The 25,394-nt window shown below is 40.0% G+C and overlaps 1 protein-coding gene and 1 long non-coding RNA gene across 3 annotated transcripts in view; one reads left to right on the plus strand and one right to left on the minus strand.

The window, feature by feature from the left end:
* The window catches only part of klhl2 (kelch-like family member 2), a 147,828-nt gene that overhangs the window by 27,798 nt on the left and 94,636 nt on the right, over positions 1-25,394 (plus strand). For both annotated transcript variants that reach the window (XM_043698470.1, XM_043698465.1), the window contains exons 2-4: positions 3,774-3,899; positions 8,018-8,124; positions 18,221-18,342. In XM_043698470.1, the coding sequence (XP_043554405.1) occupies positions 3,774-3,899; positions 8,018-8,124; positions 18,221-18,342 (355 nt within the window). The remainder of the gene's footprint in view (positions 1-3,773; positions 3,900-8,017; positions 8,125-18,220; positions 18,343-25,394) is intronic.
* LOC122553987 overlaps positions 22,484-25,394 on the minus strand; it is a 48,466-nt gene continuing 45,555 nt past the window's right edge. Inside the window, exon 3 of the long non-coding RNA XR_006312899.1 lies at positions 22,484-22,644. This is a non-coding gene — a long non-coding RNA (uncharacterized LOC122553987). The remainder of the gene's footprint in view (positions 22,645-25,394) is intronic.

The raw sequence follows: 25,394 nt of genomic DNA on the forward strand, positions 1-25,394 counted from the left end.
ATATAATAATGATATCATTGGTGTACTACCTTCATGTCTGGAATTGGAAATGTTCATTGATTTCGCTTCCAGCCTGAATTGCTGTGCTCTTCCAGCACCACTGATCCAGAATGCCTCTTTAACACATCACCCTGTTCCCTGGCCAACATTTCTGTCTCCAGCTTCTTGCAGTGTTCTATCGAAGCTCAGCGCTAGCTGGAAGAAAAACACCTCATTTTCTGGTTGGGGACACTGCAGCCCTCCAGACTCAATATTGACTTCAATAATTTTAGAGCCCATGTCCTAGTTCCCTACCCCACACAACAGGCCTTGTTATCACATTGTCTGCCATTACACACTACCTATTATTAGTCACTAACTGTCTCCACTAATAGCTATTCACCCTCCTAGCCAGATCATTATTCACTCCTTTATCTGTCCAACTGTTCTTCTCTCTCTCTGGGCTCTAAGCCCACCTATTGTTTACTCCTTACTCCCTCCTCCAACTCTGTCTTTGCACATAAACCAACATTTTCCTAGCTACCATCAGTTCTGAGGAAGGGTCACTGGACTTAAACGTTAACTCTGATTTCTTTTCACAGATGCTGCCAGATTGGGGCGGCACGGTGGCACAGTGGTTAGCACTGCTGCCTCACAGCGCCAGAGACCCGGGTTCAATTCCCGCCTCAGGCGACTGACTGTGTGGAGTTTGCACGTTCTCCCCGTGTCTGCGTGGGTTTCCTCCCACAGTCCAAAGATGTGCAGGGTCAGGTGAATTGGCCATACTAAATTGCCCGTAGTGTTGGGTAAGGGGTAAATGTAAGGGTATGGGTGGGTTTCGCTTCGGCGGGTCGGTGTGGACTTGTTGGGCCGAAGGGCCTGTTTCCACACTGTAATCTAATCTAATCTGTTGAGCTTTTCTAGCAACTTCTGTTTTTGTTTCTGATTTACAGCATCTGCAGTTCTTTAGGTTTTTATTGAGTTCCTTCACTGAGGTTTGATAGGGATAAGATGCTTGAATATCTATTTCTGTTGTTTGTAATAAGACCATTTCAACTAGTTCTTGTGAGGTACAATGCATAATTATACAGCACAGAAACAGACACTTTGCCCAATATGTCTATGCTGACCAACAAACTCCAAATCTCACTAATGTCATTTATCTGCACTTGGTACATAGCCTACTACGCCTGGCATTTTAAGTGTACCTTCTAGATGCTACTTAGTGTTTAGTAGCTTTTCCTTTTGTTTTTGCATGTGATAAACTTTTATGTTACTTTATTAAAAGCACATTAGCAGACTTTTATGAATATTTTCATTGACTTAAATACATTGCAAAAGTAAACTTACGTTTGTTAAACCAGGTTGCGCTGTCTGATCTGACTTGTATTGTCGTCAGATGGGATTATAATAATCCTCAACATCTTTAAAATGTGAAATCTTGTGCTGGGTTTCTTATCAGTTTCTGGGAAATTTATCTCTCGTTTTCCAAACTATTAGTCTCCACAAGAATTGTACCAAATGTAAGCTAGAAATTTGTAGTGTCACTGGTCCTATATTTGAGGGTTTGCTGACTCAGCTACTGCTGCAGTACAAACTTTTCATTGTAACATTTGCACTTCCTCCTTTCACATGTAAGTATATTATAGTGACCGACCATAGAGTCATGGAGATGTACAGCACGGAAACAGACCTGTCGGTCCAACTTGTACATGCTGACCAGATATCCCAACCCAATCTAGTCATTCAATCTAATTCATTCTTGAATGCAATGTCCTGTTTAAATCACTATCAGTAACTTCATAATATCTTTAATTCGGTATATGTCAGGTACTAAGAATGTTAAAGCCTTAAATTAAATTATTGAAAGTCGGTCCTTGGGTGAAGTTGCCCGATTTGTTTCCATTCCCGGTAGGGTAATCCAAACTGTTAAGTTTCTGGATGAGGAGGGATGAACTGGTTTCCTTCATTATTACTTCTCCTTACTTTATTACTACCATCACCTTTGGTTGGTAGTATGGTCAATTTAAAAAGGATCCCTTCCATTGTGGATACCCTTCTCCCATACCCAAAATAACTTGTGTTTTCAAAGGAGGCAATTTGACTAGGCTTTCTTAAGTTAATGAACAATGAGCTTTGACTAATTACTTAACACTAAATAAGAATTGGTAATACAGTACACACACTTGAAGTTTAGAAATAAAAGTTGAACCCAAAATGATAAAATGTTCTCTTTAAAAAAACATGTGGAGTCATTGAATCATACAGCACGGAAACAAACCCTGTGGTCCAAACAGTCCATGTCAAACCTGATCCCAAACTAATTTAGTCCCACCTGCCTGCTCCTGGCCTATATCCTTCCAAACATTTTCTATTCATTAGATTAGATTTCCTTACAGTGTGGAAACAGGCCCTTCAGCCCAACAAGTCCATACTGACCGTCTGAAGAGTAACCTGCCCAGTCCCATTTCCCTCTGACTAATGCATCTATCACTATGGGCAATTTAGCATGACCAATTCACCTGCACATCTTTGTGACTGTGTGAGGAAACCGAAGCACCCGGAGGAAACCCACGCAGACACTGGAAGAATGTGCAAACTCCACACAGTCAGTCGCCTGAGGCCAGAATCGAACCTGGGACCCTGGTGCTGTGAGGCAGCAGTGCTAACCACTGAGCCATCGTGCCACCCCATGTGTTCCTCCAAATGTCTTTTAAACCTTTTGTAATTGTACCGTGGATAAGTTCTAAATTATTTGTGAATCATTGTAGGTAGTTGAACGTTGTGGCCGTTGCAGTACAGTTTACCCTGTAGCATCAACACTGAACATTTGACATTTGAGATTCTTTGTTTTGTAGGTTGATTGAAGTTTCTTTATCCTAATTTTTTTTTTTAAAAGATGACTTATAGAACTCTGAAGGACGGTCTCCCTTTTGTTGTCCTGTGAGCTAGCTGACTTTTACGCTCAGTGAGCGATGCTCTTTAATTGCCGTACAGGGGTGACAAGGTAATATTCTTTAACTGTGATCTTCACAGTCTGCTACACAGGGTATTCAGTCCCACTAATCCACTCCTGTAAAATTGCAACTGGCTTTTTAACCCCTCTCTTTTTGTGTATTCTTTAAAATGGACAAATGAAAGAAATGTGTCTGCGGTTTCTGTTGTAATCTGCAGAGGGTGGCTTGTTATTGAGCAGTGGTTTGTCAGCTCCTAATTATGTTTTTGAGTTTGCGATCACAGTCCAGCCTGTTTGAAGTTTTGTTGACACCTTTTATGTCTTGCATCCCCATTAGTCCCATAAAGAATTTTTAATAGCTAGCCTCTGAATTTATGCTTGTCACTCTATCTCTGTAGCTGTCCTCCACTTTAAAAAGAAACACTTTTTGGAATTGTGGGCTAAAAGTGTCAACAGTTCTTTAGGGTTCTGACTGTTTATCATGATACAAACGATTTCTAGTGACATTAGATAATGTTAACTTGGTCAGACTGTGGCTGTAATTTTGGTGAAATTATATTTTTAGTGGCCTTTTGTAAAGTTAATGCCAGACATTTGGTTATGCTGGTTTACTTTGGTATAATAATTTCTTAGACTTTTTAAAAATATATTTTAAATAATTTTTCATTACAAATTAAACTAAGCTGGACCACAGTTGCCTGAAATAAATGCATATGATTCCAATTTAATTGCTTGACCACCAATTGTTGGCTGATTTAATGGGATTAAGGCTAATTGAAATAACTTTATCTGTTACAACCTCTCCTGATCGATATTTAATTCTAATCTTTGTTTGCAGGTGCACAAAATTATGCCAACATAAACACCATGATCTAAAGGATGATGTTTCTGAGAAACAATGTCCAGTGACTGTGAATCCTCGCCACATGAAAAATGCTTTTAAAGTTATGAATGAACTGAGAAGGTAGGTCTCTGTATGTCCATTTTAGCATCACTGGGTTTGCAGCAAATGTTTTAATGACTAACAAAGTCCAAATCACATAGTAGCACCTCTACCTGTGGACCAGAACCTCTAGGGTTCAAGTCTACTTTCACGTAACCATGAAGGTTGTGTTAGTAACAAGGCCAAATAGGCTGATTATCTGCCTGTAAATCATTCCATTATGTGTATTAGCATGCAATAAGAATAGATTAGTTTTCTGGTCAAACTGATAGCAGAAGAGCATGCCAACCATAGTAAGGACTAATCCAGTAAAGGCCCATGGTTGCCAGTGTCCTCTTGGGGCATACTACCCGAAGAGAGTGAGAGAGAGAACAGGAAAGTCATTGCAGTTTTTTGAAAAAATGTTTCTCACTAAAGATCACCTGCCACTATTTTAACAACCCACTGCTAGGTGCACAATAGCAGACCCAGACATGTCTGTTTTCAGTTGCCTGTTCTCTTGTTGCTGCCTTGCAGCTCCACCATGACAAATCGGTGATGGTTAGGAACTGACCTAGGGAATTGAGGGACTTTATCTGCCATTTTGTGGTGATATTTGGCATCCTAGCAGTGGCCAAGTAAATAATATTGCTCAGTAATATGATTTTCCTTTTTTTTTTTGTTTGCTACAGATTAGGAATTGGGTTTCAATTTATTTTTAATTTGTACTGGTTTGCAGAACTTGGATTCACCTTCCTACTGGCCTATTAATAATAATTGTCATAACTTTTAAAGCACAGAACAAGCCATTCAGCCCCCAAAAAATCTAAGCAGTATTTATACTGCACGTAAGCCTTCTTTTGCCCTTTTTCATCTATCACCATCAACATCATCTTTTTTCTTTTCTTACATATTTAACAAGCTTTACTTTCAAACTCTATGCTGTTTGGTTATTGCATGATGTAATGTGGATCTTGAGTTCTGTGTTCCTGCTATTCTGGTAGAAACTTTAAATTTTGATAGCACAGAAGGAACAAAACAGCAAAAAATGCTGGAAAAACTCAGCAGCTCCTGCAACATTTGTGGAGAGAAAGCAGAGTTAAATGTTTTGGGCCAGTATTCTGAAAAAGGGACATTGGACCTGCAATGTTTTTGACACAAATGTTGCCAGACCTGCTAAGGTTTTTTTCTGTTCTTGCTTCTGATTTCCAGCTTCCATTGTTCTTTGGCTTTTTGCATAGCACAGAAGGTCATTCATCTCATTGCATCTGTGCTAGCTCTCTGCAAAAACAACTAAGTAAGTCCTACTTCCCAGTAGCTCTGCAATTTTTTCTTTGTCTCCAAGTGTTTATCTGAAAAAGAACATTTTCCTGAATTTTCTATTGGTGATCGTAATCAACAGTTTTATTAGTTCTGGCCTTATCCATAGGAGAAAACACCTGTCTAGTCTATCAAGCCCCGTTGTAATACAGTATAGGTTTTTTTTTATAGACACCCTACAGTTTGGAAACAGGTCCACGCTGACCCTCCAAAGCGTATCCCACCCAAACTTTTACTCTACATTTACCCCTGACTAATGCACCTAACCTATACACCCCTGAACACTATTTAGCATGGCCAGTTCACCTAATTTGCCCAATTTTGGATTGTGGGAGGAAACAGGAGCACCCGGAGGAAACCCACGCAGACAAAGGGAGTATGTGCAAACTCCACACAGACTGTTGTCTGAGGTGGGTATCGAACCCTGGCGTTGTAAGGCAGCAGTGCTAACCACTGCGCCTCTGTGCCAGCCCCATTCCTTTTCCTTGTGTTGCTTTTGCTGCTTTTTAAAATTACTTTACATTTGGGCCCTCTTATTCTTGATCCTTTCCTTTCATATGTGGGAAGAGTTTCTTCCTATTAACTCTGTTCAGACCCCCCTCCTGATTTTGGATACCATTAGCAAATCATTGCTCAGCTTTCCCTTTAGGGAAACTATCTCAATATCTCCAATCTAACCTCCTAACTGAAGCCCCTTAGGCCTGGAATTAACCTTGTGAATTTTTGATGCAATCTCTCTGATGCCTTCACACTTTTCATAACTTGCATCTGGAACTGCACAATATTGCAAACCATTTTATCAATTGCAGGCCTGTTTTGGAAATGCATGAATCCTCTTCCTGTATTTTGTTGTGGTCCTACTCTGCATTAATTATAAGCCACGACCTGTGTCATTTGAAAGTGTTGAATCTTTTATATTCATTCATGGAACAAGGATGTTGCTGCCAAAACGAACATATGTTGCCCTTCAGGAGGATGTGGTGAGCCAGCTTATTGAACTGTTTAATGGAGGTATTCCTAGGTGGTGTTGAGCTCTGTGAGTATTATTGCAATTACACTTATCCAGGCAGATGGAGAGTATTCCATCATAGTTCCTTTTAGATCATGAACAAACTGTAGGAAGTCAGGAGTGACTCGCAGAAGTTGGTCTCTCATCTGCTCTCAAAAGCCCCAGTATTTATACGGCTGGTTGCTCGCGATAGACACAACACAGGCTCTGTTTCACAATGTTGATGATGGGGAGTTAATTTATGATGCTTTTGAATGTCAAGGTGGAGGTGGTTAATCATTCTTCTTTATTAGGTGATCTTTACCTCACACTAATGTTGCGTGAATGTCACTTGCCACTTAACAGCCCAAGTGTGAATATTGTCCAGGTCTAGCTGTTTGTGGGTTTGGACTGATTATTTGCTAATCATACTGAAGACTGCAATTGTCAATGAATATCACATTCCTTCCTTTAATATGAAGAGAAAGTCATTGATGAAATAGCCAAAGATGATTGGAACTAGGACTGTTAGTGATTTTCCAGAGCAGAGAATATTGACCTTTCACTACATAGCCATTTTCCTTTGTACTGAGCATATCTGCAGTCAGTGGAAAGTTTTCTCCCTCCTCCTTTGATTTCACTTTTTCTAGGGTACCTTGATGCCACACTTTGTCACTTTTACCTCCGTTTCAATTCTTTATTGATATAAGTAAGGTCAAAATATATCTCCAGAACAGTATATCACTGACAATACTTATGTGGCTTTTTGTTTTACTGAAACTTTTCAGGCAAATAAAAGCCTGCAATATTTTTAAACCACTAGCATTGGTACCAATTTGCAACGTTTTATTATCTTTTTATTTTGTGGGATTGGAAATTTTATATTGATCAATGTCAGTTACTAGAACAGATAACACCTCTATCTCTTTCAGTATTTTATAATCTTGGGGCCTTCCTTATATATTCTATATAATTTTACTGGTCATTCGTATAAACTGTTTACTGTTGCTACCACTAGTGAAATGCTCAATGAAGGCTACAATTATTTATAGATTAACATGTACTCGATAGGTTCCTTTTCATGGATGCTGGACATAGTCTCAGGATAGAATTGATGTAGTCTTGGGCAAGGTTGGCTGAAATTTATTTGGTTCTGAGCAAATGAAAATAGAAATAGAGATCTCGTTATTGGGGAAAACATGTCTTTGTAATGTTTTAATTCCTTTCTTTTTTTTTCTCACCCATGAAAAACAAGAATTCTTAAAAGTGCATGGTATAGACAATACTGCTTTCCTTGTTATTTTATTGGACATTCAATAAGATTTGAAAATTGTGTAGTCGAGTGTGCTCCACATTGAATTATGTAATGTTATCATTTTGGGTTGTAACAGCAAGATTCCTTTGTGATTTGGAACTTCCCTTTTTTGAGATTATGAAGTGGACCTCTCTAATCTGTGTGATGACTGACTGACTGACCGACCAATTCACTCACTCCGACCATCAATTATTGACACATTTCACAGGGAAGGAAGTGGACAGAGAGAGCAAATTAACTTGCGCTCAATATTGAGTCTTCCCTTCAAGAGTGGGAAGAATATGTTATAGTGCACGGTCTGTCACTTTTACAAGTTGACTTAGTAAAACTTTCTCCAGCATGATTGCAATCCGAGGTTATCATAACAGCATTTCTAGAAAACTCCGACAGTTCCCAGCCTCAAATTTCCCTTACTCTCTGTTAACGTTTTGAATTTTAGGAAGCAGAACGGTGATGTTAGTGGTTAGTAACAGGATATTGTGTTAGATTTGGTACTGAATATTTTCTTCAATTAAACGTCTCTCTGTTCTCTTACAGTCAGAACCTTTTATGTGATGTGACACTTGTAGCTGACGATACTGAAATTTCAGCGCACAGAGTTGTTTTGGCAGCTTGCAGTCCATACTTCCATGCAATGTTTACAGGTATTGTATAACCAGTAGTTACGTATATCTGTAGTTAGTAAAATGATTGGTCAGAAGTGTGGTGCTGCGGATTGGAAATTTTGGCCTCTGCCACGCATGGCTACCAGAGTGTACCCAAGATATCCTGTCTTGGTAAACTTTCAACTTCATTGTTGGGAAAATTCTGGGATGGGATTTAAAGCAATCTCAAAAAGGGAGGCAAAATTGGAAGATGATTCGGTATAACAGCTGTGTTGCATCGTCTTGGTAGCAGCAAATATGGCTGTTTGAACTTGTCCATAATGCCCTTGGAAATCCGTTCTTATTGAATGTGCTTTGCAATGTGAGCAATTCCTAAAAGGAACTCTTAGTGTTTTGATTACCTTCACCCATTCCAGAAGTAAACACTGCTAAGGTGAATGATACACGACACACATCCAACACAATTCTGTTACACAATACGTAACAGAATATAGAAAGCCAACACAAGCAAATGATGAGACTGTTAAATTGGTTATTATTGCTGGCTTCTATGTTTGCCAGTTGAAAGATTGGGTCCTGAATTGAAGTTTTAAATTGTTTTACTTTTTAATATTGCTCCTGTTTTTAGGTGTCCTGTGAGTTGCGATCTTCTGTTTACTCAACTTTTAACAAGGAATGGCCTGTACCCCAAAAAAGTCACCTGCTGTTTGTTTGTAGTACTGCAACTGAAGAATTATTGAATACTCCTCTGCGGGAAAGTTGTTTTGTTTTCAAGGATATATTTTGGTGCTAGTTACAGAAAGCATTGCTGCCTGTATGCGGTGTTTGCTGACTTGTACTCTTGGGCTATATTCCATCTAAGAAGTTGGAAAAATTGTGCTCCTGGTTAGTGTATTTAGGAAGTTTTCATTGGCGTACTGCTACATTTCATTGTAGATCTCAAGAACCTAAACTGGCCACAAAATTGTCCCTAAGAGTTCATTTCACGACACATTTCTGGGGAGATCTTAAAATGGAATTTAAAGCTCCCTCAAAGGGAGGAAAAAGTAGAAGACCGGTTAGTGAAGTGGCTATGTTGCATGTTTGACAGCTGGCTCTGAAGCAACAAGAGTCACCATTTGATCTTGCTTCAGATGTCCTTCAGAATCAATTCTGTTATGTGCTTCAGCACATGAATATTTGAGAGTGAGAGCCCTCAATGGTTTGACTTCCTTCCCCATTTTGGGGATGCCAACTGCTGGTAAGGTGAAGCTGGACACAGCATGCTTGCAGTTGCACATATACACCAAAATGAATATGTTATCACCTGAAGCTACACTATATTTGAAATACAACACTGAGCTATTATTTATTGCATGCAGAGTATTTGATCTCAGTGCTCTTGCAGGAGGAAATGCAGAGTGAGGAAATGCAGAGTAAGGAATGAATGTTTGTTCACAACGGACAAAGAAAAGTTGAAAAGAGAGTTGCCTTCAGTGACTCTGGCATGTGGTCACTTTCCACAGTTGATTTATGAGAAGATCTGCAGTAAGGGAAAGGGAGAAAATAAAACTAAATCAATTTCCACTGAGATTTAATTTAATATTTGTAACACCAATTTGTTACTGGTTGTTGGGACTCTGTGTACCTCTGCACAAAATAAATGTATTGAATATATGTAATTTAGTTTATAAATTTAGCTTTGTTAAAATCCATATTACTGTTGTAGTAGTATAATGTCACAATATATGGGCAATATATTAATTACTTCCTAGTGTGGCTGAATCATTTGAAATTTTATTCTGTGCTCACTTAATTCATTTTGTCAATGATTATTGTAAAGTTGATTGAAGTCTATTCGATACCATTTATTATTATGAATACTTATCAGGTTAAATCAGTCTGTCATTTAACTTTTTTTTGACACACAGGATTTGGTTTATGCAATACTAGTGTTTGAAATTGTGTTTATCTTTAAACAATCAATTGTTTTTGCATGTCTCTTTTAGAAGATAAGTCATGTTGGCAGGTATTCTTAATTAGGCACAGAATTCAGTAATGGTGATGATAACACCAAGCAGTCACTTCAGTGTGAAAACATGACTGTTTAGCTATATCAGCATTATCTGGTATTTTGTGCTATTTTAAAGCTATTCTGGTGCTGTTTTGTCATTAGATGTACAAACAAAACAGATGTTTCAGATTGTTTGTTTAGGTTACAAGAGGGAAGGTAAACCAGGTGGTGTCCAATATTAGATGATGCTCCTGTAAAGATGGGAATTTGAGGTTGATCCAGCAACAAGAACAGTTTATGTATTTTTACAGTATTATTAGCATAATAAAACATCCAAGACACTTTACAGGAACATCGCCAAACACATTGTGAGACCAAGAGTTGAAAAGGGTGGAGCAGGAAAGTTGATGTTTCAGGCATTAGCCCTTCGTCACCCTGAGACCAAGCCACATGAGGAAATACATTAGGATAGATGATCGAGGTCGGTCTTAAGGAATCTTTTAAAGGAGGAAGCTAAAGTAGAGAGGCAAATAGATGTAGGGAGGATATTCAAAGCTTAGGGCTATAATGACTGAAAGAATGCTCTTTCGTTGTTAGTCGATGAATATCAGGGGTTCACAAGGTATGAATTAGTTGTGCCCTGGTATTTTGGGCTCTGAGTCTTTAGGAGATCGCAGAAATAGGGATGGCAAGACCATGGAAGGGTTTGTGAACCAAGTAAAGTTGTCATTTGATCAGGAGCCATTATTGTTCATTGTAATTTGGTAATAGGGGACTGTGACTTTTTGCAAGTGAGGAAATGGGGAGCAAAGTTTGAATGGGTTCAAGTTTGAGGATTGAATGTGGGAGACCAGCCAGGAGTACTTTGGAATCCTCAAGGCGAGAGATAATGAAGACAGCGTGGAAACGGACCCTTTGGTACAACTTGTTTGCTCCGACCAGATATCCCAATCTGACCTAGTCCCATTTGCCAACGTTTGGCCCTTATCCCTCTGAACCCTTCCTATTCCTATACCCATCCAGATACCCTTTAAATGTTATACCCCTTAAATGTTGAACCAGGCTCCTCCACCTCTTGCAGCTCATTCCATACATCTCTGCTTGAAAATGTTGTCCCTCAAGTCCATCTTGAATCTTTTCCCTCTCACCTTAAAACTATGCCCTCTAGTTTTGGACTCTCCCATCTTGAGAAAAAGACCTTGACCTTCTCCATGTCTCTAATGATTTTATAAACCTCTGTAAGGGATAACCTCAGCCTCCAAAGCCCCAGCCTATTCATGAATTGTGTTTTTACAGCACGTGAGTTGGGACAGGTGGTCAGACAGTGTTACAGTGGTGGAAATAGGCAGACTGAGCGATGCATGAGTATTAGGCCAGAAGATTACCTTAGGATTAAATATGACACCAAGGTGAAAGATGAATTGAAATAATCTTAGTTGTCAGGGATTGAATCGGTAGTTAGGAAACAAAGTTAGAAGCAGCTTAAAACACTTGACTTCGTAATATTTAATTGATGGAAATTTCTGCATCTAAAAGACTAGCTATTAGACAGTTTGATAAGGCCACAGACCAACCTTCCCTCTAAGTTGCTGCTCTAGATGATTGACTTGCCTTTGGGGATCGCAGCATTGACTTCTGTTTCCAGAAGGTACTGCCATATATGGATCTTTGAGGTGTGCACAGAAAGAATAAAATGTGAGGGAACGCTGCTACTGATGTGTCAAGAAAGACAAGGAGGGATAGTTTTAACCTTCCTCCAGATCAAACAGCATGTTGTTTATGGCTACTGCAAACCTAGTTAAATGGATTCAAGCATGGAATTCTGGGAAAGTAGCGCGTAGATTTGGGTGGTGACAACATTTTGAAGGACACTAGATGAAATGGGAGTGTAGTTTGCAGGTATGATATTTATTTTGGAGCTGCTGATGACAGCAAGTATAAAAGAGAAGGAGGAGCATCTGAAGGCAGAGAACCAACTAGTTATAGTACTCAAACATGGGGATTAGGAGAGGATGTTGGGTGATGAGTAGTTGAGGGGGAATAGGATTGAAGGAACTGGAGGTAGGTCTTGAGATAATGAGTTCAGACAGAGAGGGCAAAAGAGGAGATAGGAGAGAAACTAGAGCGGAACTGGAGGTAGGTCTTGTGATAATGAGTTCAGACAGAGAGGGCAAAAGAGGAGATAGAGAAACTAGAGCAAGTTGACAATGGGAGTATTAGAGTATTTTGATTGTGGGTTAGTGGAACATGATTGGTCTCTACCTCAATGGCAAATAGATCCATGAATTCCTTGCAGTTTGTTGGGCGGAGACCGAGGAAGTATATTGAGAAGAGTCAAGTTTATTTTTTAACCTCCAGGCGTGGATAAGCATAATCTCAAAACATATTTTAATTAGAACTGTTTTCTGGAAGTTAAATAGGTCTATTTTTCAATTTTGATTTGAGATTCAGTTGCAGCTCTGGATGTTGAGTGTGTAGAAAGGTGCTAATAGTTATCTATAATTTGATTGATGTTATGTGTGGGAGGTCGTGAAATGTGTGCTTTCAAAATGCTGTTACCGTTTCTGCACAATGAAAATTTGAAAAGGGAAAAGCAATTCTGCTGTATTGCAGTGGTTAGCCCAGAATGTTAGAGCTTTATCCCATTTGAGCTGGGAAAAACAGAGAGAGACCAACTAGTTTGTGTGGTTTTAGACAGGACGTGGCTGTGAAAGCTGGTGGAAAGATTCCAGGATGCTCTCTAACTATCCTCCCATTATCAACTTATTGGAAATTAGAAGAGTAGAATCCCAGTTATAAGAACTCCATGAATATATCTGAGCCTGTTTAGATCGTGTTTGCACTGATCAGTCTCTTCAGAAATCAACCAAGATCAATCAACCATGTGCCTGTGATGCTTTGCATCATTGAAACTGCTTTAATGAATTGGTCAGTTATATTTCTTATTTTTCTTGGAATTTATCCTGTAATTGTCTCTGTTTGAGATTGTGTGACAGCTGTATTCAAAAAAGAATTAAATCATAGACATTTACTAAACTGCCTTGTTGAGTTTTCCTCTGCTAAAGTTAGAGTATTAGTACATTGTTCTTTTTTAAAATTTCCTGTGTTGCAAATACAGGGACAGGGAGGCTGATTTGATCTGGCTTGGGCTTATCAACATGCTGTATTGTTGCCATCTTGTAATCAGTGTGTTTTCATTCCCACCCAGAGTTGCTATATAGTAATCAGAATGGACAAACCTAACTGATTTCTCAGTTTTCTAATCCAGGATTGTGAAACTGAATTGCAGATCCCTACTATTCACTCATCTGAAATGAATAAACTCCCAACAAATTGATGTTAAACTAAGGATTCTCTGTTTGAGTGTCTCAACTCTTCACTGCATAAAAATTGAAATGTCACCAGATCATTTTCTGATAGACCAGGAATCAAGCTGTTTTGAATCTGGTGATATGTAATAAAGCAGGTTTAACAAATGATCCTGACTAAAAGATCCCTGAGAAGATAGTGACCATAATATGTTAGAATTTTGGCATTCATTTTGAGAGGGAGTAGCTTGGGTCAGAAACAACTACATTTCAGTAAAACAGATTGCTGCAGCTGCTGCTGCTGCTAGAACTGCATGTGAGACAGAGAACTCTAGCTTTTAGCTGTAACAGAGAGAGAGAGGAATAAGAGCTTTTGCATCAAGACACCAACTGTAGGAAGCCAAAGCTAAAGAATCTTGGTTCTGTGGGAGCTTGACCCCACCCATTCATGCTGCTTCTATTTTTCAACATTTAAATCTTTTTTTTTTATTGGCTTTGATCACACTGCTCATTTATCTTTACCTCAACCTTCCTTCATCGAAAAGAAAACTAGGACAAAATATATCTCTTAAAGTCAATTCAAAGTCACAACTTGCAGCATCAGCTGAAGGATAAATAAGCTGCTTCTCTTCAGGTGAATAGTCTCCTATGACAGGGAACTGTGAAAAGAGCTTTTCTGGCTTCTGCAGACTTGCTGGTTTCTGTTCTGCCCTGACTAGCTTCTCTCTCTTATTCACAGCTCAAGCTGCTCAGTTACCTGATAACCACACACCTTGTTTTTGGCAGGTGGAGGACCTTTATTAGGGGCTTTTGTTGAAACAACCAATTATCAATCCGCTTCAGTTGTAAACAACCCCTTGGTTCCAGCTCTTTTGCACATTGCTGGAACCCATAACTCTGCAAACAAGATTTTAAAAATAGGTATCAAATTCATTGCTTTCAAAACATGCTGCCATCCTTGTAAATCCCTGGTTTTAAAAGTTCCTTTTCATTTCACTCCACCCTTATTAAGATAACACAAATAAATAAGCAAAGAATGTGAATAAATGAGTGATTGCCAACCACAATAGCCAGTGACTAGTGTGTTGCTGGAAAAGCACAGCAGCATCTGAGCAGCAGGAGAATCGATGTTACGGGCAAAAGCCCCTTTATCAGGAATTATTCCTGAATGAGGATTTTTGCCCGAAACGTCGATTCTCCTGCTCCTTGGATGCTGCCTGACCTGTGCTTTTCCAGCACCACTATATTGACTCTAATCTCCAGCATCTGCAGTCCTCACTTTTGCCTAATTAGTGGCTAGTGGGTGTGCCTCCGGGATCAGTGTTGGGACTGCAGTTAATCACAATTTACACAGATGATTGGGTTGGGGGCCACATGTAGTGCCAAAGTTTGTGAATGACACTAAGATGAGGGATAGGGTAAAGTTGCAGAGGAACATAAATACTTTGAGTGGGCAAAGGTCTGACAGCTGGAGTACAATATTAATACATGTGAAGTCATTCATTTTGGTAGGAATAACAGTAAAAAGGACTATTGGTTGATTGGTTAAAAAAAAATTACAGCATGCTGCTGAGCAGAGGGATTTGGGTGTCCATGTGCATGAATTACAGCAGTTTGGTCTGCAGATGCAACAGGTAATTAAAAAAAGCAAAATGAGTTTAAAAGCAGGGAGGGTATGTTGCAGCTGTATAGCGTACTGGTGAGGCCACACCTGGAGTACTGCATGCAGATTTTGTCTCCATACTTGAGAAAGGATGTTCTGGCACTGGGAGGGGGTGACATGGTGACTCAGTAGTTAGCACTGCTGCCTTGCAGCACCAAGGACCTGGATTTGATTCCAGCCTCTGGCGATTGTCTGTGTGGAGTTTGCACATTCTCCCTGTGTCTGCATGGGTTTCCTCCGGGTGCTCCGGTTTCCTCCCACAGTCCAAAGATGTGAATTGGCCATGCTAAATTGTCCATCGTGTTAGGTGCGTTAGTCAGAGGGAAATGGTCTAGGCTGGTTGCTCTTTAGAGGGTCGGTGTGGATTTGTTGGGCCGAAGGGCTTGTTTCCACACTGTAGGGAATCTAATCTCATATAAAAGTAGATTGATTCTAGAGTGGAGAGGTTGGCTTACGAGGAGAGACTGAGTAGACTGGGATTATATTCATTTCAATTTAGAGGAATGAGGGGGAATCTTATTTATTTCCTTCATAATTTTATACGTTTTTATGTTTCCACTGGCGGACGAAACTAGGACAAGAGTGGAAAGCCTCAAAATTAGGGGGAGCAGATTTAGAACTGAATTGAGAAAAAATTTCTTCACCCAGAGGGTTGTGAATCAGTGGACTTCCCTGCCCAGTGAAGTAGTTGAGGCTTCCTCAGTAAATGTTTTTAAAGCTAAGAGAGAGAATTTTTGACCAGTAAATGAATTAGGGGTTCTGGAGAGAGGGCGGTTAAGTGGAGCTGAGACTGTGAAAAGATCAACGATGATCTTATTGAATGGTAGAGCAGGCTCGAAGGGCCAGGTGGTCTACCCCTGCTCCGAGTTCTTGTGTTCCTATGTTCTAAAAAGAAAGAGTCTTTATAAGAGTGAATTGGAATGGACTGGAATGAAAATTAGCAGCAAAAGTGGTGGAGGAACAGCGATGAACATTTAAGAACATAGTTTGTGGCTCACAACAAAGATGTACCCCAGTGAGAAATGGGATAAGCCAACAACGGTTAACCAGAGAAGTTAAGGATCGTGTGAAACTGTACGTTTTTTTCATTCAATGTGACAAAGACTGTGTTGTGACAAAGGATTTGGGGAGGTTTAAAAACTAACAAAGCTGAAAATGTGTTGCTGGAAAAACGCAGCAGGTCAGGCAGCATCCAGGGAACAGGAGAATCGACGTTTCGGGCATAAGCCCTTCTTCAGGAATGAGGAAAGTTTGTCCAGCAGGCAATGATAAAAGGTAGGGAGGAGGGACTTGGGGGAGGGGCGTCAGAAATGCGATAGGTCCCCAAGTCCCTCCTCCCTACCTTTTATCTTAGCCTGCTGGACAAACTTTCCTCATTCCTGAAGAAGGGCTTATGCCCGAAACGTCGATTCTCCTGTTCCCTGGATGCTGCCTGACTTGCGCTTTTCCAGAAACACATTTTCAGCTCTGATCTCCAGCATCTGCAGACCTCACTTTCTCCTTTAAAAACTAACAAAAACAAAATGACCAAACAAATGATAATGGGAGAATATAAACTTTGAGGATAAACCTACAAATAATGTCACAATAGACCACAAAAGCTTTTTAAAAATATTTGGAGGTTCTTATGCATGAAACACAAAAACAACCTACTGACTTTAGATGCTGGTGATAGGGAAGAAAATGGACTGATGGCCTTTATGTCAAAGGGTAGAGAGTAGAAAAATAGGAAGGTTTTGCTAAATCTATACAAAACATTGCCTGGAGTAGACCGTGCCTGGAATACTGTGACCCATTTTGGTCCCAAAGAAGGCGTTTGGTATGCTTTCCTTTATTGGTCAGAGTATTGAGTACAGGAGTTGGGAGGTCAAGTTGCTGCTGTACAGGGTATTGGATCGGCCACTGTTGGAATATTGTGTGCAGTTCTGCTCTCCTTCCTATCGGAAAGATATTGTGAAACTTGAAAGGGTTCAGAAAAGCTTGACAAGGATGCTGCCAGGGTTGGAGGATTTGAGCTATAGGGAGAGGCTGAACAATCTGGGGCTGTTTTCCCCAGAGCGTTGGAGGCTGAGGGGTGACCTTTTATAGAGGTTTACAAAATCATGAGGGGCATGGATAGGATAAATAGACAAAGTCTTTTCCCTGGGGTCGGAGTCCAGAACTAGAGGGCATAGGTTTAGGGTGAGAGGGGAAAGATATAAAAGAGACGTAGGGGGCAACATTTTCACGCAGAGGGTGGTACGTATATGGAATGAGCTGCCAGAGGAAGTGGTGGAAGGTTGTTGCAACATTTAAAAGGCTGCTGGATCGATTATATGAATAGGAAGGGTTTGGAGGGTTTTGGGCTGGTTGCTGGCAGGTGGGACTAGATTGGGTTAGGATATCTGGTCGGCATGGACGGGTTGGACTGAAGGGTCTGTTTCCATGCTGTACATCTCTATGACTCTATGTTCTGGCATTGCAGGCAGCCCAGAAGAGCTCACTAGGTTGATCCTGGATATGGAGGGATTGGCTTCTGAGAAGAGATTGAGTAGGCTGAGTCTGTATTCCACGGAGTTTAGAGAATTTGAGGTGATGTTATTGAAACAAAAGATTCTTAGGGCCCTGACATGGAGAGGTTGTTTTGCCTTGAGAGATATTAGGACCAGAGTGCATAATCTCAGAGTAAGGTGGAGGCAATTAGAATCAAAACTAGAAGGAGTTTCATTTGAGGGTAGTGAAATTATGGAATTTTTTTCCTCCAAAGGCTGTTGGAGGCAGGATCATTAACTATATTCAAGACTGAACAAAATTAGTAAGGGAACCAAAGATTATCTGGAAAGGCAGGCAAGTGGAACAGAGGATCATCAGATCAGTTATGTTCCAATTGAATGGGTGAGCAGACTCGATGGGTTGAATGGGCTAACACAGATTTGTAGAAAGTGTGATCCTTAAGTGGAAGGAGACACGCTGTAGGAACCATGAGACTGAAAAGCTGTGTGAAGGTAGCAACAGAATGCCATTCAATATATGACTAAGTCTGAAAAGTTATGTATCGTGGTAGAGTAAAGGACATTTTAAAATGTTTAAAATTTTACTTAAACATAATTGCTATATATGCCCTATACATGCAAAGGTTTTCTAACATTGTGAGATGGAAAGGTGGACATATGACATACTTTTGTTTTTCAGGTGAAATGAGCGAGAGCAAAGCAAAAAGAGTTCGCATAAAGGAAGTGGACAGCTGGACATTGAGCATTCTTGTGGATTATGTTTACACAGCTGAACTTCAGGTTACAGAAGAGAATGTACAGGTATTGTGTGAATAGGTCATGTTTAATACTAAACGGACAACCATTACAATGAGATTGCAGACCCTCATCTTTTCAGGACTTCGAAAGTAATTGCAGTCTAATAATAGTAAGGCCTGTGTAACTTTAAACCAATTTTCAGACTTGTGCTATTTGATAAGCCTTTTGTTTTAAGTTTTCTTTATGTATACGTATAAACATGTCCATGTAAGAGTCAAGATTAGAATAGTGCTAGAAAAGCACAGCAGGTCAGGCAGCATCCAAGGAGCAGGAAAATCTGTTTCAGACAAAAGCCCCTCATCAGGAATCGCTTTTGCCCGCAATGTCGATTTTTCTTGCTCCTCGGATGCTACCTGACATGTGCTTTTCTAGCACCACTCTAATCTTAATTTTAAACTCCAGCATCTGCAGTACTCACTTTCGTCATGTGACTGTAAGAGTGTGTACAATAGTGTATTACTTAATTTGAAGAGATGGACAAATGAAGGTTGCGCCTTAATTAGGCTGCTATATTCAAATTCAAAAAGGCATGAGCTCAAATTCACGTGCTTTTGGAGTGGCTTGGGTCCAAACTATAATGTGCTAACTGTAAATCAATGCTAAATTATCTGATTTCAGTTGGTCAGTGCAGTTGTCAGCAGTTGCTTCTGTAGCAGAGAAATTAAAGAGTAGCCAGAGTTTATGTTCTGGTCCTATTGGGAAGTCTGGGTTGGGTGAATGGTTTAGCATTTCTGGATGTTATCACAGGCAATCTTTTTGGTTGTAGCTTTTCCCACCACCTATGGTACCTTTCGTCTGTTAACCACCACCGCCAGTAAAGCACCCGTGTTTCCATATGTTCAGCTTTAAGGATGCGGTGAATGTTGGGACTGGCTTGGGCTCAGCTGTGACATAACCTGATAGTAAACCAGCTGATGGGGTGCTACACTCAGCTTCAGTATTTTGGTAAAGGGGAAAATGAGCTAAGCAGAGTGGAAAATTTATGCAGTTGGTACAAATCTAGATTTTGTCGGCTTGGGACATCCGCACGTAGGCATGTGGAAGCTTCCACCATCTTGGAGGATAATACTGCCTCAACCTTCCTCTTGTGTCCACATAAATATTTTTGTTAAATCATAGTTACTATAGTAATGACCAATTAAATTAATACGGTTTAATTACATTTTGAATAACTTTGATAATTTTAATTTACCAACATTGGGATCCTTTATAAAACAGCTAGTAAACATTTTATCTCTAAATAAATGTGCAAAGCTTTTGAAGAAAAAATAGAATGAAAAGGTTCTCTGCTTTCTCACTGCCCCTTCAAGGGATATACTGACTTGATCGACTAAAGCTTTTGATCGAGAGGATTGGAGGAAAGAAAAAAGAAATTGCAATCTCAATTCTCCCTCTAGATTTTTGCGGGTTCATAACATCATGGAGATTTAGGCTGTCATAAATGTTTTTTTTTGTAAACTACAAAGCAGCCTTTCTGCTGGTCCATTTAGCAGATCTCCTAACCCCTTCAAGTGTCCACTTCTTTTATGGTTCTAGCTGGTGAACCTGCTACAGATCCAAGCGAACGGATGCTCACCAGTCACAGTGGTGAACACCCGCTGGCTGGAATTGCAGTATAAGGAAGCAGTTAATTAGCTAATTGGTTTAAGGTTGCTTCTGCTGGGAAAGGTAATGATGTTGAGAGCTAGGGCCCTCTTGTGGTAATGTTTATGGTAGTGTCCCTACCTCTGGATTGGGAAGCTTGGGTTCCAATCTTGCCTGCTCCAGAGGTGTGTAATAACATCTCTGAACAGGTTGGTTAGACAAATAGGTTAAGTTTAAAAATAAATGAAGTTGAGTGCTGGTGCCCTTGCCTCTGAGTCAGAATTACAGAATCCCTACAATGTGGAGGCAGGCCATTGAGCCCACACCAACCCTCCAAAGAGCATCCCACCTTGTCCCTTCCCTCTACCCTATCCCTGTAACCCTGCATTTCCTATGGCTAATCCACCTCATGTGCACATCTCTGGACAACTATGGGCAATTTAGTGTGACCTATCCACCTAACCTGCATATCTTTGGACTGTAGAGTGAATGGGAGCATCTGGAGGAAACCCACACAGACATGGGGAGAATGTGCACACTCCACACAGTCGCCACAGTGGAATCAAACCTGGGTCCCTGGCACTGAGGCAGCAGTACTAGCCACTGTGCCACCCCTTAAGTGGCCTGGGTTCAAGTCTCACCTATGGTGGTGATGTGTATTACAACTCTGAACAGGTTGTTTAGAAAATATCTGTAGTTGAGTGCTGTTGGACAAACAGATACCTTTTTATTTGATGGACAGTAATTTGGGGAATATCTCAATTTCTGCTGCCTGTCAAATAAGAATAGTCTTGGCAGGTAATCAAAAATTTCACTCGTGTTTATCAGTGTTGAGCTTCATCCTGGGAGATTTGGTGTATTTCAACAAATATACATGGTGTCCTCACAGCACACAGTCATTTTGTTTATCCCATCGCCCACTTTCACACTTGTTCTCATCAATTATTGCTCACTTCTCTCGGCATGTAAGTAAATCATCATTGAGTAATCAGAACTGCATGTGCTCCTTGATTAGGACATGGGATTTTGTTTGGCCACAACAGAAGCTCATCACTATAACAAACCTTAATTCCTGATCATTTACGACGTCTGGAATTGTCCTGTCAAGTGTTAGTATGAAGGAGAAAACTCTTTCTATTCTATCATTCTTTGGGTAGATTAGATTAGACTAGATTTCCTACAGTGTGGAAACGGGCCCTTCGGCCCAACCAGTCCACACTGACCCTGCGAAGAGTAACCCACCCAGACCCATTTCCCTCTGACTAATGCACCTAAAACTATGGGCAATTTAGCATGGCCAATTCACCTGACCACATCTTTGGATTGTGGGAGGAAACCGGAGCACCCTGAGGAAACTTGTGTAGACACGGGGAGAATGTGCAAACTCCACACAGGAGTACTTGACACAATGGCTGCGACTTGCAATTAATAATGGCAGTGAGGCTAGCAATTGTAGGAATCTGCAGACTGTAGTCAGAATTACACTGTCTCCTTTTTCTAGCTATAACAGAAGCTTTCTCATTTCCTTGACGGTGAAAGACATACAATGCTGTCAAGTTATAGTCATTACGGCACAGAAGGTAGCCATTTGCCATGTAATGCCTATGCCAGTATTGATGTACTTTTTGCTCCAGATTCCTACTAAACATCTCCGAGAAAGATGAGACTGGTGCATTCAGGAACAAATGAACTTTTAAAAGGCTGATAATTCCTATCACTTAACTTCTCTGGCCTTAAAAATGTTGTTTCTATCACTGTGTGAGGTTTCATTGCTTAATAAGTTGATCAATGTTGGAGATTTGAATAATGGTTTTTGCCTTTGTTTGCCTGTTGCTTTTATTTTTGTCAACCTCCTCTTTCTTTCCCAGTTGTTAATGTTCTCCTCTATTCATCCTTTTAAATTCCATTTACATTTTCTGCTTTATACTTCCCAGTTTAAACTCTGCATGGTTCAATGGATTCTTTAATCTCCTTGGTCAAGGAGCCTCTCTTAGCTTGTTTTGCTAACAGACTCAAGTGCATGGTTGAGATTCCAGATTAGAGAAATCTCTGCTGAAAAGTCTGAAGAAATTTTGTGGGCAGCTATCAGTGAGATAAACATTTGAGGCTTTTTCCTTCACTGACGACATAATCCAGGTAGTTATTTTGATCTAATTTCTAGGTAAGCTGACAAGAAAATAAAATGCAAAATTATATTTTTTTTTTGAAGCATGTATTTGGGTTGAGGCTGTTGTTTGGAAGATTAGTCTTTATTGGCCAGCCTTACTTGCCCAAGAAGGCCATCATGGACCCCCTCGAGTTGCTGTGGATTAGCCATTTTGATGTTACTGAGTGAGTGGCTTGCTGAGTGCATATTGTCAACCATGTTGAAGTAATGTGTAAATCAGCCCAAATAAAGATGGCAACTTTCATTCCCTAAAGGGTTTTAATGAATTAGTTGGGGTTTTATGATAATTCAACAGTTTCACAATTTTATTGGAGACATTCTGAAGAGGGTCACTGGACCAGAGAAGTTAATGCTGCTTTCTCTCAGGAGATGTAGCGAGACCTGCTGAGTTTCTCCAGCTATTTTGGTTTTTGATTCAGATTTCCTGCACCCGCAGTTCTTTGCTTTTTGTTTCACCATTTTTTTTTACTAAAACCAGCTTGTTTTATTACTCCTGCGGTGAAGTTGGAATGTGTGCTTCCTGGAGTATTGGCCAGTCCTCAGGCGTACAAATTCTGCAAAAGAACCAAAAATTATTGCATAATCAATGATCATGCTAAATGGCTACACATGATTCTGAGCTTTGCATAGATAATTTGAGAGAAACCATTAATGTGGCTATATGTATGTGCTTAAAAATATATTTTGCCCTTTCTGTCGCTTTTTAAAACTTGTCTTTTGTCATTCTTTTGAGTCGTCTTCTGCAGTACATGCCATTTTAGGAGATGTTCTGTGAATTGTACTCTGTCAATTGCATTGTGTCATGAGCTGCTGGGATAATCTTAACAGTCGCATTGATTTCACTTGGTTTTAATTTTCTTTCCTCCTCCCTGTGGCAAAATGTTTTTTCCCCAAAGTCTTGCAGCTAGCGTGAGACTAGCACAATATCTGCAGTTGTAAATCCACATGCTACTACATCACAATAAATCATCATGTTGTGCCACCAAATTGATATTTCTTCCTGCATTTAAACAGCACTTTTATTTAATGTTTTGAGAGCTGCGAAATGTCTATTTTGAAGCTTCAATGAAAGGCAAGCTTGCTTAGGATAGGAATATGTTTTTAGGTCTTGTAGTCTAAATAATTAACTTCGAATAAGTTAATTGTACATTGCTAGAATAAACTGGGAATATTGGTCTGGATCAGCCACCTGACAGTGTTTTCACAACTCCAAGATAGAACCTGGCCAATATAATATGCAGTAAAGGGAAGAGGAAATTTAACCAAAAAAAAACACTCATTTGTCATAAAAGGGAAAAAAGGCTGCTATCAGTTTGTAAAATAGTAAGTGGTGGATGGTGCATATTAGGTACAAAGAGGTGGGCTGAGAGATGGGCAAGATTGGAGTACTTAATGAGTATAATACCAAAAGAATGGCAAACATTACCATATTTGTAGAAGCACAAATGATCACGTTTATGACCAGGGTGAGGGATGTATTGAAAAGGCTATCCATGCTTTGGTTGGATAAGTCACTCCATCTAGGTGGTTAGCTTCCCAGGTTGCTGAAGGATGGAGACGGTGGAAGGGCTTGCCATAATCTTCCAGTCTAGATTCAGGGGAGGTGGAAGAAAACTGGAGGTTTGCAAATGTGCCAGACAACTTTTATTTGAAAGAAGGTGTGAGGGCATTTCTGTATAACTGCAGGCCGGTTGGTTTCAGATTAGTGGTGACTCAGGTTTTAGCAACAATAATGAGGAAAACAAAATCAACACGCATTTGGCTAGCTATGAATTAATCAAGGAAAGCCAACAGATTTGTGAAAGCCATGCACGTGTTATCTGATCTAATTGGAATTTTTGAAATAATAGAGAAGGATGAGAGGGAAATGAAAATTCTCTGAATTTTAATGAAGCGTTTCACAAAAACAGGTTATTTAACAAAATTTCAGGTTAATGGAATAAGGCAGTCAATGTCAGCTTAGTTAGAACATTGGCTTAAGGGCAGAATAGTGAGATGTGACATATGGTTATTGTCAGATGATGGAAGGTTGACAGTAGTGGTTCCTCAAGGTTTGGTGCTGGAGACCACTGTCTTTTGATGTACAGCTAACTTTGATGTTGGAATATAGAGTACAGTAATAATTTAAGATACCAAACTTCGAGGTATGGTGGACGGTAAGGATGATGTCAATTAGTTGCAACAGAGAATAAGACCATAGGGCATAGTAGCAGAAGTAGGCCATTTAACCCATTGAATCTGTTCCATCATTCAATTAGTTGAAACTTTATTGCTGGAACAGCACAGCAGGTCAGGCAGCATCCAGGGAACAGGAGATTCGACGTTTCGGGCACAGGCCCTTCTTCAATTAGCTCATGGTTGATCTGATACTCCTCCGGTCCACTTTCCTGCCTTGTCCCCATGAACTTTTGATTCCCTTTATTGATTTAAAAATCAATCTAACTCCGCCTGGAATATATTTAATGACCCAACCTCCCCTTCTCTCTGCTGTAAAGAATTTCATAGATTCATGACTGAGAGGAGAAATTCCTACTTATCTGCCTCAAATGGATGATACCTTGCTCTGTGATTATGTTCTCTGGTCTTGAACACTCTTACAAGTGGCAACAGCATCTACCTAGACTGGCCCCCATGGATCTTGGTTCAATAAGATCACAGTTCACTCTTCTACACTTCCAAGAGCAAGGCTGTACCTACCCGGCCTGTTGTAAGACAATCCCTGCAGCCCAGCATTAACCTAGTGAATGTTCTCCAGACTGTCTCCAATTCCAAAATATCATCACTTTTTTAAAATTTTAGCAAGGTGGCCTCTTTACTCTCCATTCCCTCTGAAATGAGGGCCAACATTCTATTTGCCTTCCCTGTCACCTGGATGTTAGGTTTTTGTGATTAATGCACCTGACCTGTGATTCTCTGTGTTGCAGACTTTTACAATTAATAATATTTGGCTCCCCTTCTTCCTGCCAAAGTGCCTCTCAATTTACCACATAATATTCCATCTGTTATGTTTTTGCCCATTGTGTCAGTATCTCTCTGCTGACTCTGTCATCGTCACTGCTTGACTTTCTTTTTTTTTGCCATGCACCAACTTAGTTATAATACAAATATTTCCCTCATCCAAGTCATTAGTATGTATTGTAAATAACTGTGACCCCATCACTGATCCATGTCAACTGCACTGGGTACAGGTCGCCATCCTGAAAATGCCCTTTTTTCTCACCTGTTTGGCTTCAATTAGTTGGCCAAACCTCTATCTGTAGTACTGCAACACCAGAGCTCTTACTAAGTAGTGTGGTGTCTTATC

The sequence above is a fragment of the Chiloscyllium plagiosum genome, chromosome 1 (genome assembly GCF_004010195.1).
Source record: "Chiloscyllium plagiosum isolate BGI_BamShark_2017 chromosome 1, ASM401019v2, whole genome shotgun sequence".
NCBI classification, from domain to species: domain Eukaryota; kingdom Metazoa; phylum Chordata; class Chondrichthyes; order Orectolobiformes; family Hemiscylliidae; genus Chiloscyllium; species Chiloscyllium plagiosum.